We start from the raw sequence: 21460 nt of genomic DNA on the forward strand, positions 1-21460 counted from the left end.
GGAGAAGGAACTAGGAACTCTTACATCTTGACTCACAGGCAAGAGGAAGTGGTCTGAGACACTGGGCAGTATCTTGAGCATATATGAGACCTCAAAGCCCGCCTCCACAGTGACACACTTCCTCCAACAAGGCCCCACCTCCTAATAGCATCACTCCCTTTGGGGGGCATTTTCTTTCAAACCGCCACAAAGGATAACAGAAAAATTTAAACATATTAATAACAAAACCTACAAAGTATAGCAAAAGCAGTACTAAGAGAGATGTTTCTACCAGTCAGTGCCTACACACACACACACACACACACACACACACACACACACACACACACACACACACACACAAACACACAGAAAAGACTCCAAATACATACCCTAATAATACAACAAAGGAGCAAGAAAAGCAAGAATAAACCAGAATTGCTAGAGGAAATTTATAACCAAACAAAAAATTAGAACCGTGAGGATACAGAAAGTCTGAATAGACCAACAATGAATAAGAATAGAGCAGTAATAAAATCTCCCAATAAAGAAAACCCAGGACTGTATGGCTTTACCAGAGACCTTACCATATACTTAAGGAAAATTATTATTTCTTTTCAAACTATTTCAATGTATTGAAAAGAGGCAACCCTTCCAAATTCATTTACAAAGCCAATACTAGCCTGATACTAAAAACAGACAAGGAAACGAGGTGACAGAGTGGTGCTAAGGAATGGCAGGCGAGGAAGACAGGCTGTAGACAGCTAGAGGATAAGTGGAAGGTGCAAACAGGGACAATCATTTAGACCAGGGCTGGGTAAACTGTAGCACACAGACCCTTTACACCTGTCATATCACTTTTTTAATATGAAAAATTATTTAATCAGTCCTGCACTTATATATTGATGGCTGATTTCAATGTCCCCATAGGAAAAATGAGTTGATGTGACAGACAAAGAAGCTATAGAGCCTAAACTATTACTTGTTCCTTTAACAGAAAATACTTCCTGAACCCTAACTTAGACACGTTTTCTACATGCAAAGGACAGAGGACTAAACACCTAGAAGGGAAATATGCTGAAGGTATTGCTTTGTTCTATTTAGATGTTAAGGAGTTGAACAAGACCCTATAACAAAGTTGTCAATGAACTGCAGAGGGGGAAATGAAGCATTAACCAGAAGAGTAAGAGCTGAAGGGCTGAAGGTCTTGTATATTATTAAAAGGACCAGTCTTAACATTATACTTCCTAGGGGCTCAGAAGAGAAACTATGAACAGCGAGGATTATTTTTGGGAAAAGAATCTATGTACATGGAATTCTTTAGTCCACTTGCTTTAATTCAAGTTTTTAGTCTCTAGCTTTACAGTTACATACCCAAACAATCACAATCCTCCCCTCCAGCCAGGTCACCAGGCTGGAATTCCTGCAAGGTCATAAGGGCAGGTAAGAGTTTCCTCAGGCAGTGATTGTCAGGCTTTCATTTACAACCTGAAAATGGAGTGGTTAAGGGAGGAGGTCAGCTGAGAGCTAATATCAGTTAGTATGTCAAAAAGGAAATTTATGTGCTCAATCTACATTCCTAGGACTGGTTAGGTAAGAAGTTATGGGTCTATAAAGTTAGTAAGGCTGTAAGAAAGGAGGGTCCAAGCTAAACTGTGCAAAGCTATTACTTAATGTCCACCTGACCTAGGCAGTGTCTCGTTGTGGAATTTACCTTAAATCAGGAGACTAGCTTGTGGTGGTCTGGACTGTTATTTCTGTTAGTCCTTGAATGTGGCTAGGGGAGATATCTGATTCCAGTGTTAAGAGGGGAGAAACAGATGGGCCTGAGGGAAGGAAGTCTTTCCTGAGGTTGTTCTCCATATACCTTAAACGTGAATGTATAAATAGTGATCAGTTCGCACTGTTAGCAATTCTTAGGAAAAAATCAATTGGGAAAGCTATGAAGGCACACACGATTTTCATAACAGAAGACAGCTGATATATAATAAGCCAAATAACACCAAAAGCTCCTTGGAATTTGGCTTCCTCTGAAGGAATTCCTTAACTCCTTCATGTAGTGGCTTTGCCATAACCAGCTGAGTTCTTATGATATACTCCTGCCGCCCGTAGCATGAAGGGGACTGTCACTTGTTATGTAGTAATGCTTACAATCTATGCACAGCAGGAGCGTATGAAGGATTTATCTGTAAAAAACTCAGAATCTATGGACATAATCTAAGAAAGGATGAAAAGAAAAGGGGTATTTTGCCAAATTGTTGGGTCTCTGTGAGCCACAGTTCTATTATTAGCACACTACACTGGAGTCTAACCCAAGAACTGTCAGGGACTCTGTAACTATGCAATGTTCCCAAGGTGTCTAATAATAATGTAGCTCTCCTGGCCCTGAGATGCTGTGAAAATTCAGAGGCAGATTCTATCGCTATATATGAACCATGAAAAAAGTTCTGTTAATGAAAAGCATTCAAGTCCGATAAACTACCAGAGGAAAACTGGGAAGCATCACCTACAGATCTGGTTAGGGTTTCCTGCAACACTTAACCATTTTCTGTTTAGCATGATGAATACTAATGGGCATCTTTTTCTTCCACAGCTGGACTTGTAGTTTTGTTGTGTATAAATACAACTTAAACATCTACTGCTTTCATAGGATTATCAGGGTCAGAGAAGATACTTTGCTGGGAAAGTGGAATGGAATAAAAGGCAGTTGTGGCCTAACATAAGAATATGTTTCTTGCTCTAATCATTCCTTCCCAGGGGTATTTAAATTGACCTTTCTTTGTTGGGAGATGAAGATTCTACACAGAAACACTTACTTGTTCCCACGAAGAAATCATATGACGTTCAGCAGGCAGCTTTTCTATTATGCTCACTTCTGTTACACCTGGAGAAGATTCTGGAAGAAAAAAAAATATAGTACAAAGTTGGCTGGCTCACACATTCTGTACTTTAGGTAGGTTAAGGGTTGATAACTGCTCTATGGCTATCTAATCCTTCTGATGAGCATTTATACACCCTGTGAGCAAAGCAAAGGACTAGCTGATCCCTCAAGGGCCCAGTACCATAACCTTGTAGGACACAGCATACCTCAAAGGAAGACCACCACCAAATTGCCTCTACCCTCTACATTTATCTAGTTGAACAAAGTACAGTGATTCTAAACTTTCAGTGATTTCACACTGGATTTCTTGGTAAATGTCCACACTTACAGTTAAAAGGAATAAGGAATAGCACCTCTTCAAATTTCTATAAAAAACAAGACTTATTCAGGCATGATGGCACATGACTTTAACCCAGCACTCAGGAATTAGAGGCAGGCAAGCAGGCAGGTATCTGGGAGATTGAGGCCAATATGGTCTACATAGTAAGTCCCAGGACAGCCAAGACTACATAGAAAGACCATGTCTCAAAAAAAAAAAAAAAAAAAAAAAAAAAAGACTTGATTTCTAACTTTCTTCTAAAGAAAATCCATCTTCTGAACATATCATTGTGCTTGATGGACCTCAGGATTTAAAAGTGAGGCTAAGCTAAGGCATGGTGGTACCAACCTCTATTGAAGTACTTATACTTGCCAGACCGAGGAAGCTGGGTCTACCAGAAGTTAAGGCTACACTGTATTAGTGAGTTCCAGGCAAGCCTAGGCTGCATAACAGAACAATGCCTAGATACATAAACAAACAAATGCAAAGCTGGGGTTGGGGAGATGGCACAGTGGGTAAAGCCTGCTATGTAGAGTTTTGATATGTAGAGGATATAAATCCTCATCCATAAAACAAACAACAAAATCACCGCCAGTCAACTACCAGAAAGATCAAAAGAAATAGTTTATCCCTTATGGGTTTCACAATGCCCTGTTAACATCCTTAATTTCGGACTGTAGGCTTCTAGAATTCTCAGAGAGTAAATCGCCATCTAAGCCCCTCAGTCTGTGGTAGTTTTTAGGGCAGCCCCAGTAAATGAATGAGAAGTCTACCCACTTTCTGTGATACTGCATGTATTATTCTTACTGCTGTCACCCTATATGCATGGTTACTGTAAGCCATGATAAAAAAATCACACCCACAAACCCTCTTCTTGTTCTGATCTGTCCTCAGCATACTACAAATCTGGCTCATACTTAGCTTTGTTTCCAATCCAATCTTGTTCAGCATGTTTGGTTGGCAAAACAGAGGCTTTCATATATTTTTGCTGATTTTTTTCTTCTTTCATACTCCAAATCCTTTGTTCCAGTATCAGTTTTCTCATTGCCTCTATGTCTCTAATCCCCTCAAAACTAAATTTGTACTCATATTCAGTTATGTTGTAGCCCCTTTCTGATACACACACACGTGTGTCCATGCTTCTGTTTACATATATTTCAAGTTCTACCTCCACTACAAAACCACTTTAGATTACTTTACCTTGCAGTGATCGCCAATTTTCCTGATACCACCATATTCCAGACTATATAAATTAAATGCTATATGTTCATATTTAATGACATGACATTTTGAGCTATATACTGTTTTTTTAATATGTGATCTAACTAAGCATACTATCAACAAAGATGTAGTAAAATGAGTTTTTGATTTGCACATATATGTGTGTATGGTATGCATGTGTGTAGGCTCAAGGATGACTTTAGTTTTCCTTGATCACTTCCCACCTTATTCACTGAAGCAAAGTCTCTCAGTTGAACCCAGAGCCCACTAACATGGGCTAGTCTAGTTAACCAGCTTGCTCCAAGGATCCTATCTCCACCTTCCAAATGCTGGAATTAGAGGTGGGCTGCCATGGCCATCTGACATTTATGTCCATTCTGTGGACCTGAGCTCTGGTCCTCAGGCTTGCACTGCAAGTGTTAATCCACTGAACCATTTCTCCAGGCCCAGAAATGAGTTTTAAAATCTCTAGGAATATGGCATTCTCTAATACAAGTTTATGTAGATGACTGATCCTATGATTATGCCAGGGCCCTCTCCATGAATCATAAAAATTTCTTCAAGTTGTCAGAAAACTCAAATCTTGGAATGCAGCAACAAATCAATGTAGGAACTGAGAATTCAGGACTCTACCAATTCTAGTTTTTATGTGGTAAGTAGTTACATGAACAGAGCTGACTCTTCACTTTCCTCTCACTTCAGTAAGACAAAATATTACTACTTCCTTTGGCAGAGGAGGCAAAAATTAAAGTGTTTTGAAACAAAAAATTACTATAGAATCACATATTTTTTTCTACTTTTGTTCAATGTCCTAAGACACTGAAAACATGGTGCTAAAGTCAGAAAACATGGGTAAGTCATTCTACATCCCTGGACATTGGGATGGAAGATGCTGTCTATTCCTTCAGTGGTAGCTGTATAGTGATGCTTGTTGACTATACAAATGGGGTAGTTTGGTGTCTAAGGTTACAAGAGGACATATACTATTACCCACTGTTTCAACTCCCTGTGGTCACTCACTCTAAAGTTGGGTAGCATCAGTTCCATCCTTCTTTGCATGCTAATACCATTTCTCCTTTGCAAGGTTGTCATTTCCACCTCCTTGAATTTCGGGTTGTTTTGTATCTGTTTCAACCAGTAAAGTCAATAAGGACATACTATGCCAGTTTGGGACTTAAACTTTAAGTTGACAAAAAGCTTGCCTTTTCCTTTCTTTGAATCTGAAGCTACCACACAATAAACCCAAGTTAGTCTTCTGGAAACGGAAGCCATGAAGAATATTGGGGGTCAGCAGTCATGTGAGTACAGATACCATGAGGTAATTATAGTCACCATTTAACTGTGAACACTTGAGAGACCCCAAATGAGAAGTATCCTAGTTAAACTCAGTTACCCTTAGACCTAGAAGAACAGTTATTGATTTGTTTCAAATACCTGTGTATTTGGGGTAGACCAGCGATAGGCGGAACATAGCTTCTAAGACATTTCCATTTGGAAGTTTGTCTTTTTGGCACAAAATGGCCTACTGGGCAAAGAACTGCCCTTGCCTTGATGGCTGACAGTACAAATGCAATGCTGTCCTTTCTGGACAAGCGGGACACAAGGAAAGCGACCACTGTACTCTGCCAAGACAGGGTAAGATGGTCTTTCAGAAATCCTGCTTCTGAAAGTGGTCTGTCAGATACTCTAGGCCTGTAGCCAATTTGAATGCACCAACAATGCTGAGAAACATTAGGTGACTGTCCAGGCTGCCAGCTGTCTTGGTCTACTCTTGCAAGATTCCCGAAAGTTGCTTGCATCCATCTACCATTTCTCAGGTACCATTATGTTCCTTCTCAGGTCTTTGATGGGATTGAAGACTAGCAGTTATAGTTACAACTTAGTATATATAATATCTTAGATAGAACATATTAAGTATTAGATTCAGGTTCTTTAGGATAGGACACCTTTGAATGATCTTTATAACATGCCGTTTACCTATGCTCTATACTTCTCTGGATTTTAGTATGTGTTTCTTGCTTGATATTGTTTGTGTTGGTTGTAGTTACATCTTATCTAGGTCATTATCCCTCATTATTTCTCGACAATATTTGATAACCATTCCTTTGTATATAGTCTTGTATTGGTTTAGAACCTCCTTATTTAGACAAAAAGGGGGAGATGTAGTGGGTAGCCATTCCAGCTTGGATCTGGAAGTTCCAACCCCCATTGAGACTCTGGCAACTGTCACGCCTACGAGGCAGGGTGAGGGGAGGCGCCTGGGGACCCGAGAGCTAGATGGGCCAGCGGTCTCTCTGTGCCAGGACGCCGAACGGTGTAAGGTGAATTGTGCAGAGCTCCGGAGAACACCGCTGGATTGCAATACACCTTCCCCAGACCCTGCGACCTACCCATTACTTAATTTGTGAGTTACGCCATTAAATAAATATCCTTTTAACTACGTGGAGTGGCCAAAATAATTTCACCAATAGCGGAACATAGTTCTTGGAAGAAATAAAATTTTTAATTCAACAATCAATGATTCAAGATTTAATGAGGATCTGCTATGGTCTCATCTTGGGAAAACTATTACTATTAGGTACTAAAACTTTAGGTAAAAAACACTGAGGAAACAATGCTAGTTAGATACACAAGACAAATATTAAAAACCATGAAAGCTTCAGGATAATGCATAAGTATTTTAAACTTGGAAAAAATGACCCTGAGTACCATAGTAGTTAGAGGCAGGAGGTCTATGAAGACTGAAGACATCAAAGATGTCAAAAATAATGCCCAGTTGATCTGGACCTTGTGGAATGATATGGCAATATCTACATACAGGCTCAGTGGAGACCTACTTCTGTTCCTTCCAGACTTGCATTCCTGTTAAAGACTGGCCAGCTACTGACTGCAATTTTCAGAGTCCAATGAAATTAAAGTCCCTCAGGTGAAGTCAATTCCTATATAGAAACCATGCTCATAAAATCTGTACAAGTAATAAATAGGTGAGGCAGCATGCAAATAGAGAAACTTGGTTTTCTCAGAAACATAATTTGAGGTATTTTGATTGCAAGGAGTCACTGTAGTGGTGTTAGCAGTAGCAAGAGTAATATAATTTCTTCCCCCCCAGCTTCATTATACTAATAGGTATTTCCTATTCAGTATCTCCTTTTTGCAATAAATTGCTCACTTCACTTCTCCCAATGATTTTGTAGGACATGTCCCTTAGTTGATCCTTGGATAAACTGTAATTCTAGCTTTAATCTAGCTAGACTAGATTCTATCACTTGCAATGAAGAACTCTGAAAAAATACTAACAGTTTTAGTTTGTGGGCTCAGAAGTGTGATTTGCTAAGAACTGGGAGATACAAGTCAGAAAGATGTCATTTACATGACAAGAACTGTGGCCACAACCTGTCCCCTACCCCCAACAAACAACCAACTATGGAAAGCTTTGGGATACAAGAAATGCCAACACAGTCTATAAGACCCAGAGGAAGAAGATAATCTTTAGCTAGAGAAGGATATCAAAAAAGTTGTTTATTATATAAACTAAAGAGTTAGGCAAGAGCACATTTGAAACCAGGGACAAAGTGAGACATTCAAGGATGGAGACAGACAGTACAGAAGCAGGGGTGGGTGGACAATACAGAAAATTAGTTAACAAAGCTCAAACCAAAGGTGGTTATTACAGGAAGACTAGCTTGTGAGGCTGGTCAATGGAAACCTCCCCTACGCCCCACAATTTTTAACATTGAAAAAGCTGTAAACGGAAGCTTTTCTCTGTCCTGTCCGCCAGTTCCCATAGCTGTATCCAAATAATCATTCAGAGACTTAATACTAATTACAAATGTTTGGCCGATGGCTCAGGCTTATTACTAACTAGCTCTTACTACTTAAATTAACCCATTTTTATTAATCTATGTATTGCTATGTGGCTGTGGCATTACCAGTCTGCTGGCATCTTGCTCTTTGGGCTGTGGGATGGTGTTTCTTTCGACCCTGCCCTTCTTCTCCCTGTATCTCTGCTTGGATTTCCCACCTAGCTACATTCTGCTCTGCCACAGGCCAAAGCAGCTTTATTTATCAACCAACAGAAGCAACACATATTCACAGCATTCAGAAGGACATCCCACATCATAAAGCTATTGTGCTCATATGTGGCACTAAATCACTAACATATTATCCTTTTGGGAATCTGAAATCTTGATAGCTGTCATCAGTTGCTTTGCCTATATAGCTAGACCCCACTAAATCTCTGGAATTTGTTCTTTCTGTGTGTGTGTGTGTGTGTGTGTGTGTGTGTGTGTGTGTGTGTGTGTGTTTGTACATAGACTGGAGATTGGATACAGGATTTTGTGTTTGCTAAACTAGTGCTGTATCACTGAACTACATCTCCAGAGAAGGATTTTGGGTTTTAAGCAGCCTTCCTTGTATAGAAACACTACACACGCCGGGCATTGGTGGCGCACGCCTTTAATCCCAGCACTCGGGAGGCGGAGGCAGGCGGATCTCTGTGAGTTCGAGGCCAGCCTGGGCTACCAAGTGAGCTCCAGGAAAGGCGCAAAGCTACACAGAGAAACCCTGTCTTGAAAAACCAAAAAAAAAAAAAAAAAAAGAAACACTAGACACACACACACACACACACACACACACACACACACACACACACACACACTGTAGCATTTGACTGGTTAAGGAAGGGGATATATTCTGTGTGGCCACTCATTGCGGGGGTGGGGGGGGAAACTTCATAAGCTTGTACAAGACTTTTCTTGACTCTATTTGATATGTCTTTTCTTCTTACTGATTAGATTAACATAATATAAAAAATATTATGAGAGTACTATTGTCTTTGAGTCCCATCCTTCTAGTCAATCAATAAGTGGCTGGTTGTGGACATGTAACAATCTTACATTGACAGTTTTGATTCAGCCTGCTTTGTGCATGTTTTTGGAAACCACAAATAGTTGGGCTGGGTTTTGACCTAGATTTAAGTCTTTTGTTGATACTCATTTATGCTACATTTTCATATTAATATTCACAAACATATCCCCATATACATATATGTATATATATATACACACATATATATACACACACATATATATATATATATAAAATTTGCTTTAAGAAATTTTTATTATTCATTTTTTAATTCATTTATTTTACATCCTGGCTGCAGTCTCCCTTTATTATTCATTTTGTTGTATATGGGTGTTTTGCCTGCATGTATGTCTATGCATCACATGTATTCAGTGTCAGTGGAGCCTAGAAGAGGGCATCAGATGCCCTGGTACTGGAGTTATAGGCCATTGTGAGTCACCATGTGGGTACTGCAGACCCCAGTCCTCTGGAAGAGCAGTTAGTAACTCAACTGCTGAGCCATCTCTCCAGCCTATCATTTTTTTTTTGTTTGTTTGTTTTTGCTTAAAACATTTGAGGAATGTATTAGTTCTCTACTGGTAAGTAATTAGCATGTATCTGTGGCTTTAAATACCACCCTATTAGCTCACAATCCTGTAGCTCAGAAGCCTGGCAGAGTCTACTGGGTTCTACACTCAATTGACCTATCATTGCACTTGCTGCCCTGAGTTCTCGGTTGTCAGCTACTGTGCTCTCATTTGGAGCATGGTGTCATCTTGCAGGCTCATTCATGTTTTCCAGAGAACTCAGCTACAGTTTCCATAGTCTCAATGGCTGTGAAGACTACTGTTACTGCTGTGAAGGCCTTTACTTCCTGTCAAGTGGTTCCATACATCTTTAAGAAAACAAGAGCAATACAAACCATCCCACATGCCATACCTCTTTGACATCTCTTTTGTTAACAGCCTGTTTTAAAGGGCATCTCTGACTTAATTAAGCTTACCTGAATAAATTCCCTTTTATCATGTAACATATCAAAGTTATTGTATTTCCTCAGCTTCATAATGTTGGTGTTCAGAGTGAGAATTCTTATAATGGCCATTATTTAGAACTCTTATTTTTAAAAATATCCCTATTAAGACATAATACCATAAAGTTCACTCTTTTAAAGCACATAAAATTAGTGAGTTCAGTGTTTTAATGGAATTGTGTACATCATTACACTCAGAAGTAACACCATATCTATTAGCAGTCACTCCCCTGAATCTTTTCTCATTAGCCTCTAGCAATCCTTAATCTACTTTAGACTCTACAGTTTTGCCTGTTTAGGGCATCCTCTGGTAAATAGAATCCTTCAAGTAAACAGAATCATTCATAATATAACATTTTGCACCTGGCTTCTTTCATTTTGTTTTCAAGATGAATTCATATTACAGCATGTATCAGTTATCTATTGCTTTGAATGACTTCAAATTGTTCTATTGACCCCAGTCAGGGAAGCAGGCAGGTTTGCTGGAATTCCTGGCCATTCCCCACAGCTACATGACTGCGAATGCACTGGGAAGCTTAGTCATTCCAGGGCCTTATATTCTAGGTAATCTGTGTGTTAATCTCTGTGCTGAGTGGTCACGTATGCACATGCGGCATAGCTATGTAAACCCATATGCGCATGTGGGGGTGGGGTGGGGTGGGGGTGGGAAAGGAAATCCATAAAAAGCAGGTCACAGACTCCTCCCCTCTCTCTCCCTGCAGGATCTTCCATAGGTCTAAGCACATCCCCTCTGTTCCCCTTCCCCTAATAAACTCTTACAGTGGGTTGTTGTGCTCGTAGCTTTTCTCACAGAGTTAACAGGGCCACTTAATGAATAACACAGGGCTGAATAATAAGTAACAAGGTTAACTGCAGATCTTCACCTATCGCTCCTCTCCCCCAAATCCAATCCTCCAGTCTCATCTCTGACCACCTCCTGCATCCTCCCTTAGTCCGCTGCCCCCATCTCCAGTGGATCACCAGATTTTCCTCTACTAACTTTCCTCCCACTACTCAGAGCTTTATCGTGGACCCTAACTCCATCCAGTAAACAATCTGATCAGGGAACAAGGCGGCTTCCTGCAGATCTTCACCTATTGCTCTTCTCCTCCGAATCCAGTCCCCCACTTGGTGTGGACTGCATGGCGACCACTGCTGCTTGACAGAGTTCCAGCATTTCTACTTTGGGGATCACAATTCTCTAGCACCCCTTTAGTTTAATTTTTAATGATTATTATGTTATTACTATGTGTTATGGGAGTTCCCTTATGCCTTTTCCTTTGGGAAATTTTGTGTGGGCTTTGAAGGATGAAAATGTATACAAAGATAGTCTCTTTAAACAAAATAATTCTTTGGAAAAAAATTCCCCCCACAGTGGAATCATACAGCATGACAACTCTGTCTTCTCCCACACAAGTTAATACCAAGTTGCTAGAACAATCAGATAAATAACATATGCTTGGTAAATAAGGTATATTTGATTATCAGAATTTATAAATTCTTAAGGGCTACTCAGGTTCACAATAATATTTGTCTAGTTTTGTCTTTGCTCACTTTTAAGCGTTAGTTATTTGGATAAACTAAGTCATACAAAAAACTGCAATATTCAATAGTGGAATGTCTGATGGCCCAAAAAAGTCCTTTTCAAAGGCCAGACATTTAGACAAAACCCCCCATTCTCTCAGGGGCTTGAATGCTAAAAAAATGAGACATTTTTATCTTTGGCAAGAAGAATTTAGGCTCTTACAATAACATATGACTGGAGCCTATTAACTTGTCAAGGCCAATGCTAACTTCCTCAACTTCTGATCACAAGGAACACCCCAGCTTACATGCCCCCTTTCTCCTTTTAAAATTTAACCCTTTGTTCAATTATAGAAGTGTATTCTTTTCCCAATAAACAGGCAGCCATTCTGATTTGCCCTAAGATCCTGTCAGTCTCCTCCTTCCCCCTCTGACTCCACACCTACTCTTTGGGACCTGAACCACTCAGGAGCCCGACTCCAGCACCCACTCTCACCCCTGGCTCTGCAGCAGACCACCTGCTGAGCCCCCTCCCTTCTCCAGTGGATCACACAGATCTTCCCTTCCTAACTTCCCTGCCCAAACTCACTGATTTATCCCATTCCCCAACTCCAGAAGGCAATGCCTGGGGAAGCTCAAGCCACTGCAGCCAGGGTAGCAAGTAGGCTATCTGCAGATCTTCACGTCTCCTTCATTCCTCCAGTCTCATCCCTAGACATGTAACAGACCTTCTGCTGTGGCCTCTCCTCACTCTCCGATCCCATTCCCAAGGAACTAAGCACATATTGGTGGAATACCCTGCTTTCCTCCCCTCCTGTGGGTCCCCTCAGATCTCCATTCCAGCCAACCCTCATTCCAAGTGTGAGCTCGGTATACCTAGAAGCACCACCACGTTCTCCTAAGAACCAGAAAGAGCAACACAAACAAACAAACAAACAAACAAACAACAAAACACACCCACCCAACAAAGACAAGACCAGATACCAGCACCTAATGCTTCCTCCTGACATGGTTAACTATAACTATTAACTATTATAGTGTTTGGAAGGAGTCTGGGGGAAGATCCACCTAAACTCCCCTCCCCATCTCTTCCCATAAACTCGCCCCTTCAAAGCCGGCCAAACACAGCTCCTCCCCCAGAGAGGCTCAAGAACACTTCCACAGGATACATAAGCTGAAGCCCAGAAAACAGACAAGTGGGGTCTTACATCCCCCTCTCCTCTCTGTGGGCCAGGGAATCGCCTGGGAAGCTTTACCCATTAAACCTGGGCTTTCCAATGAGGTCTGACTTGGCTTGCTGCATCAGCAGAGAGGCCTTCAGGAGGTCTAAAACTTATGACATAGTAGCCCGACCAGAGTGTTCTGGTGGAAGCTTACCTCAGCTCCTAGCATCCATATACCCAAAGAGTCGGGAATGTTCTTGTGGACATTCCACCTCAACTCCTTCCCTCATCTCTCTCTCCCCAAACCCTGCCTCACCTCAGAAGGCCCACTAAATATGGCTCTACCCGCAGAGAATATTTAAGGTCTGGCTCCTGGTTTTCCCTCATGGCTCCTCTTTCCCTGGAACCACTCAGGAATGCTCTGCTCAGATTAAACCTGGACTTAATAATTCGGACTGATCTGACTTATTACATTGGCGGCTGTGTTACTCACTACCGGGGGATTTAAACTTTTCACGGAGGAGGAGAAACGGAGCAGAACACCACTGGGATGAAGGCGGATCCTGAGCGTTGACCAGTACAAAGGGAGAAAACACCTAGGAAACTGTGTTAGAGGGCAGCTTGTTTATTTGGAGGGGCAAGGGACAGTTATACCCCAGGAAGAATGGCCAGTTGGATCCATGCGGTGGTATATCATTGGCTGGGGCAAAAACATCAAGGGTGCTTCATTTGCATACTTGGGAGCAGTAGGGGCTTGGGGAAGGAGCCTTATAAGGTCATATAGAAAAGAAAGGAAAACCAGCCGGGAATGTTTTGGTGGTCAGATAAACAGCAACCAGTCCCTGTAGCCTTGGAGATGTATGAGCTTATCACTTGCAGTGTGCATGGGGCAGTCTGCAGTAGGAGACGCCAAAGGGCTGGGGTCTGCTGGTGCAGGGTGGTGGTGAGGGAGCAGCCAAACTCCTGCTCCCAGGATGAGAAAATTCGGTGTTTTAGACATGCTTCCACCCCTTCTTAGCTTCAGGCCAGCCCTGCATAACACCTAGAATTACGCCCTTCCCAAACTCAGATGCCTAGACATCAGCATAAAAAAAGGCAGGATTAATAATAGCCAGAACAGTATGTCTCCACTAGAGCCTGGCTATCCTACCACAGCCAGGCCCTGAGTACTGAAGCATTGCTGAAACATGAAAAAAAGCCTTTATGAATGACAGAGGTCCTTGAAGAGGAAATGAATAAACCCCTTAAAGAAATCTCTGAAAATTAAAAAAAAAAAAAGTGGAAGAAAATGAATAAAATAATTCAAGGCCTGAAAGTGGAAACAGAATAAAAAACAAAACAAAACAAAACAACAACAAAACAAAACAAAAAAACACCTCAAACTGAGGGAAATCTGAAAATGAAAAATTTAAAAACTTGAACAGGAATTTCAGAGGCAACAAAATAGAAGACATGGAAGAAAGAATCTCAGGCATTGAAGACACTATAGAAGAAATGGATACCTCAGTCAATGAAAATGTTAAATAAAAGAAAAATCCTGCACAAAACATCCAGGATATCTGGGACACTATGTAAAGATCAATTCTAAGAATAATACAAATAGAGAAAGGAGAAGAAACCCAGGCAAAAGGCATGCAAAAAATTTTAACAAAATAATAGAAAAAAAATTCCTAACCTAAAGGAGAGATCTAGTAAAGAAGTACAAGCACATAAAACACCAAATAGACGGGACCAGAAAAAGTCCCCTCTGTTTCGCTGGAGCCTCTGCTTGCCTCTCCACGAACCTGTCCAGAAAGCCCCTTCTTCTTTCCTTCCCTCTCTCTCCAAACCCCGCCAGCTCAGAGAGTCTCAGAACAAAGAAAAGGCGCCAAACAGCCCAGTTCTGCATCCCTGGCAGCTACTGCAGCTCCTCCCCTGAAGTTGCCAGCTGCCCAAGTCTCTGCCTAAGCACTCAGCTTGGGCACAACCCTGGCTTGTGGCAGACATGTCATCGCCCCTCCCCTACAGCCTATAAAACTTTCCTGCCCTGCCCTGGCCATACTACTTCCCTGGCCTCGAACTCTGGGACCAGAGAACCCACCCGGGAGCTGCTTTGCTCAATATACCTGCTGTTATACTTTTTCCAGTTCAGCTTGATCTGGCTTACTTGTTACTGGGGTGGTGGTGGTGAGGACACGACAGGATGACGATGACCTACTACTCTCTGCACATAATAATCAAAATATTAAACATACAGAACAAATAAAGACTATTAAAAGCTGCAATGGAAAAAGAACAAGTAACATGTAAAGGCAGACCTTTTAGAATAACACCTAACTTCTCAATGGAGACTCTAAGGGCTAGAAGGGCGTGAACAGATGTGCTACATACTCAAAGAGAGCACAGATGCCAGCCCGGCTTACTATACACAGCAAAATTTTTAATATCAATAGATGGAGAAAGGAAGACATTCCATGATAAAACCAAATTTAGGCAATTATCTGTCTACAAATCCAGCACTACAGAAGGCACTAGAAGGAAAACTCCAACATAAAGAGGTTAACTATTTAATGCTCTAGTTGAAAGTGTGCACCTGGGAGAATAGAGCCTAAAAACAGGGTGGATTCATGTCTCATGCAATAGTCAATTTTATCCAGAACATCAGACAATGTATACTTCTGAGGGTTAAGAAGTGTCACCCAAGTAAAGTTTACAATCATAAGGATAAGCCACATGCGTCAAGAACTAGTTTTTTTTTCCATAGAGGCATATAAACAAATAACAATAGCCAGTTGTAATGAATAATCTGAAATAAATTCATTCCTATCTGCTACACCTAGGAGGGTGTAGCACATTCCGAGAACAACCCATGTTATGGAACGAAGATGACAAGACTCTTGTTTTGATTATTTGAAGTTTCCTCACAAGGTCTCAGAAATCTCACAGAGCTTCATCCATGTACTCTGACAGTTAACCATGCCCAAGAAAACACAGGGAATAATCCCAGACCAGCAAATCAAACACCAATGCCGACGCTGCCGCCACCGCCAAGATAACAGGAATCAACAAACATTGCTTACTGATACTGTCAATATCAATGGTCCCTGATAAAAAGACAGAGACTAATAGACTGGGTATGAAAACAGGATCCATTCTTTTGCTGTATCCAAGAAACACACTCTAAGACAGACATCACTTCAGGGTAAAAGGACAGAAAAAGATGTTCTAAGCAAATGGACCTAAAAAGCAAGCTGGTGTAGCAATTTTAATATCTGACAAAACAGACTTCGAACCAAAATTAATTAGGATAGGGAAGGACACTACATACACATTAATGAAAAAAATCCACCAAGAGGACATTTCAATTCCTAACATCTATGCACCAAACACAAGGATACTTAAGTTTATAAAAAGATACTACTACAATTTAAATCACATATTGACCATCACACACTGATATCAGGAGACTTGAATACTTCACTCCCATAAACAGACAGCTCATCTAGACAAAACTAAACAGAGAAGTACTGGAGCTAATAGGTGTTATAAACCAAACAGACCTAACACATCATTTCCTCCTAAACACAGAAGAATACATCTTCTCTGCACCTCATGAACTTTCTCCAAAACTGACCACAAAGTAGGACACAAAGCAAGTCTCAACAAATACAAGAAAATAGAAATGACTCCCTCATACTATCAGACCACCATGTAGATTAAAGTTGTATATCAACAACAACAGAAAAAAACAAACAAACAAAAAAACAGAAAGCTTACAAACTCATGGAAACTGAACAATTCTTTAATGAAAAATGAGTCAAGATAGGAATTAAGAACTAAATTAAAGGATTTCCTGGAATTCAATGAAAATGAATTCATAGCATACCCAAATGCATGGGACACAATGAAAGAGGTTCTAAGAGGCAAGTTCACAGCACTAAGTGACTACATAAAAAAACTGAAAAGATCTCATACTAGCAACTTAACACCACATCTGAAAGCTCTAGAACAAAAAGAAATCACACCCAAAAAGAGTAGGCAGGAAGAAATTATCAAACTCAGGCTTAAATCAATAAAATAAAAACAAAGAAAACAATCCAAAAAAAAAAAATCAATGAAACAAAGGTTTTTTTTTTTTTTTTTTTTTAATTAATCAATAAGATCAATAAACCCTTACCCAAATTTACTAAAAGGAGAAGCAAGTTTCTAAATCAGAAATGAAATGAGGGACAGAACAATAGACACCAAGGAAATCCAGAGAATAAAAAGACATACTTTAAACCTATACCCCACCAAAGTGGAAAATCTAAAATAAATGGATAATTTTCTTTATGGGTAAGGTGCCACTTACCAAAGTTAAATCAAGCTCAGATAAACAATTTAAATAGACTATAACCCCTAGTAAAGTATAAAAAGTCATTAAAAGTCTACCAACTGCCTCCCTCCCCCCCCCCCCAAAAAAAAAGCCCAGGGCGAGATGGTATTAGTGCAGAATTCTAACAGACGTTCAAAGAAGAGTTAATGTCAATACTTCTCATACTCCAAAAATAAACACAGAAGGAAAATTTCACAATTTATTTAATGAGGCCACAATTACCTGATATCCAAACCACATAAACATCCAACAAAGAAAAAGAATTACAGACCAATTTCCTTTATGTACATAGATACAAAAATACTCAAAATACTTGTAAACCAAATCCAGAAACACATCAAAAAGATCATCCACCATGATTAAGTAGGCTTCATCCTAGAGATGGAGGGATGGTTCAATATATGAAAATCAACAAATGTAATCCATCATATAAATAAACTGAAAGAAAATAAAAACCACATGATATCTTATCAGATGCATAAAAGGCCTTTGACAAAAATCCAACACCCCTTCATGATAAAAGTCCAAGAGAGATTAGAGACACAAGGGACATATCTCAACATAATAAAGGAAGTTTACAGAAAGCCAGTAGCCAACATCTACTTAAATGGAGAGAAACTCAAAAACAACCCCACTAAAATCAGGAATAAGACAAGGTTGTCCATGCTCCATACCTATTCAATATAGTATTTGAAAATTTAACTAGAGCAATAAAACAAGTGATAGAGATCAAAGAGATACAAATTGGAAAGGAAGAAGTCTAAGTATCTTTATTTGCAGAAGATATGATAGTTAGTATACATAAGTGACCCTAAAAATTCCCTGGGAAACTCCTACAGTTGATAAACACTTTTAGCAAAGTAACGAGATACAAAATTAAGTGAGAGAGATCAGTAGTCCTCCTATATACAAATGATAATTAGGCTGAAAAAGAAATCAGAGAAACAACAACTTTCACTATAGCCTCAAATAATATAAAATATCTTGAGGTAGTTTTAAGCAAGCAAGTGAAAGACTTGTATGGTAAAAATTTTAAGACACTGAAGAAATAGAAGATATTAGAAGATTGACATTGATGTCCCATCTTTCCAGATCTCCCATGTTCATGTATCAATAAGACTGACATAAAATAATGAATATTCTATCAAAAGCAGTCTACAGATTCAATGCAAATCTCCCTCAAAACTCAAACAGAATTCTTTACAAATCTTGAAAAGCAACTTTTACCTTCATATGGAAACACACAAAACTCAGGATAGCTAAAACAACGCTGAATAACAAAAGATATTTGTAGTGGGTAGCCATTCCAACCTTGATCTGGAAGTTCCAACCCCCATTGAGGCTTCGGTAACTGTCACGCCTACAAGGCGGAGCCAGGAGAGGATCCTGAAGAGCCGAGGTCTGGATACGCCATCTCTCTTGGTTCCTGGACCCTGGATGCTGGAGGTAGACCAAGCAGTGTTCTCCAGAGAACACCACCGGACTGTGCCACGCCTTTCCTAGACCCTGTAACCTACCTATCCTTCATTTGTAAGTTATGCCACTAAATAAACCTCCCTTTTAACTACGTGGAATGGCCTTAATAATTTCACCAACAGATATTCAGGAGATATCACCATTCCCAATGCTAAGTTATACTATAAAGCTATAGTAATAAAAAGGGCATGATATTGGCTCAAAATATATATGTTGATCAATGGAATTGAACTGAAGACTCAGGTATAAAGCCACATACCTATGGACTCCTGATTTTTGATAAAATATCCAGAAGTATACACTGGAAAAATGGTGCTGGTCAAATTGATGGCTGCATTCAAATAGATCCATATTCACCATCCTGAACAAAATTCAACTTCAAATTGATCAAAGACCTTAACATAAAACGAGATTCACTGAACTTTAAAGAAGAGAAATTGGGAAATAGTCTTGAACTCATTGACATAGGAAAAGACTTTCTGAACAGAACACTGTTAGCACAGGCACTAAGAGCAACAATCAAAAAATAGGACTTCTTGAAACTGAAAATCTTATGCAAGGAAATTGATACAAAGCAGTAGCCTACAGAATGGGAAAAGATTATTACCAAATACACATCCAATAAAGGACTAATATCCAAAATATATAAAGAATTCAAAAAGGACAGAAACAACCCAATTAAAAAACAGGGTATAGATCTAAACAGAAATTCTCAATACAGGAAACTCAAATGGCTGAAAAACATTTAAAGAAAAATTTAACATCCTTAGTCATCAAGGAAATGCAAATTAAAACTACTGTGAGAGTCCATCTTACACCTGCCAGAATTGCTAAGATCAAAAACACAAGTCACAACTTACGCTGTTGAGGGATATGGAGCAAGGGGAACACTCCTCCATTGGTGGTGGGAGTGTAAGCTTGTAAGATAAAGAAATAGTTTTAAAAAATAAATTCTTTAAAGAGACAATAAAGGTAGTATAAAAAATAAGCCACGTAAAGATGGACATTACACAGAGAATCTAGATTATGTTGTCTTTGATTTTTTTCCCTCCTGAGACAAGATTTCTCTATGTAGCTTTCCTGGAACTCACTTTGTAGACCAGGCTGGCCTCGAACTCACAGGAATCCGCCTGACGCTGCCTCCTGAGTGCTGGGATTAAAGGTGTGCGCCACCACCGCCTGGCTAGTCTTCGATATTTTTTAACTGCAGAAATACATTTGATTGTAAAGCCTGCTCAGTTAAACCAATATGTATATATATTTTTCACAGCAATATGTTTATTTTAAAGGTATTTTGACTTCAAAATTTGGATCTAAGGATATATAGCTTTGGAAAGGAGGCTCTGCTTTTGTTTCCACAGGAAGCAAGAGGCTATGAATTTGTTCCAGGTTAAGATGGATCAGATTTGATCAAGCCAGATCTCCTGAACCTTAACAGATAGTACCTATCAACAAAGGTTATAGCTGGTCTTCCCAGGACTTGACCATTATCTCAAATGTTTTCAGGATCCCTGTAAGACAACCAGCAGCCCTATCAGCAGGAAGTAGCCTAGAACACTATGCCCATATTCCTAAATAATGGATTATGGATGTTTATCTTTGTTTAGGTTGTTGGTTACAAATTGTTATTGGTCATAATAAATCACTTTCTAAAGGAAGAAAGGGGGATATGATATAGAAATCTGGGATATAGATATGATAGAATAAAAGGGTAGATTATTAAATCTACTTTTAATGAGCAATAGCTTGCTTAAAATATTTTACATACTATGGATTTTAGTTTATTGATACAAATTTAAAGTTAATTTTGTTATACTGTATGCATATTTTTATTCTTGCTTAAGATATTAAGCTTATAAAACTCATTTAAAATTGTAATGTATCCTTAAGAAATACAGATTAATAGTTAATCATTTATGATAATCAAACTTGTAGTCATATTAGTTAAGTTTTCTAAATGTACATAGATACATTTCAATTAGGTAGGTAATCTTCAAACACTTCAAAGACCTACAGAGTATGGCATTTAAAATGCTTTAAAAACTTAAGACTTTTCTGGACAGTGAGATATGTCTGCTCCTAGCAGCACCAAACTACTTAGAGAAGACAATGGGCATTGAAGAAACTCATTATGAAGTTTGCTTTCTTTGTGGAAAAAGTTAGCCACTGGGCAAAAAAGTGCCCTTGTGTTGACTGCTTGACAGTATGTTGTATAAACTGGATATGCAGGACCCATAGGAAGGTGACCACTGAATTTTGGAAGACGAGATGGTTCTTCAGGTTCCTGCTTCACAGAGGAGACTGCCAGACATTCTACAGGACACAAGGAGAAATGACTAAAACACTTCCAGCCTACAGGCTGAAGAGGGATGCCCCAATGTTGCAGAGGAACTTTGGGTGACTGTCCAGGCAGCCGCTGTCTCTGTCATTTTAGATTTTTGAAAGATGCTTACAATGCTCTCCCTGTTTACTTAGGTAATATTATATCTTTTTGAGGTCTTTGATGTAGTTGAAGACTAGATAATTACAATTTTCCTTGGTTATGATAAAAGATAAATGATATGAAACTTTAGACTCACAAATACAGCATAGATAGAATATTTTCTTAATTTTGCCAAATACAAATAGACTAGATATTAAAACTGTAATTCTTTCTTGAAAATTGTTT

General features: G+C 39.5%; 1 protein-coding gene across 1 annotated transcript in view; it reads right to left on the minus strand.

Moving 5' to 3' along the window:
• The window catches only part of Tpgs2 (tubulin polyglutamylase complex subunit 2), a 60225-nt gene that overhangs the window by 32794 nt on the left and 5971 nt on the right, over positions 1–21460 (minus strand). The window contains exon 2 of the mRNA XM_006971420.4: positions 2796–2875. Coding sequence (XP_006971482.1) covers positions 2796–2875 — 80 coding nt within the window. The remainder of the gene's footprint in view (positions 1–2795; positions 2876–21460) is intronic.

The sequence above is a fragment of the Peromyscus maniculatus genome, chromosome 19, assembly GCF_049852395.1.
Source record: "Peromyscus maniculatus bairdii isolate BWxNUB_F1_BW_parent chromosome 19, HU_Pman_BW_mat_3.1, whole genome shotgun sequence".
NCBI classification, from domain to species: domain Eukaryota; kingdom Metazoa; phylum Chordata; class Mammalia; order Rodentia; family Cricetidae; genus Peromyscus; species Peromyscus maniculatus.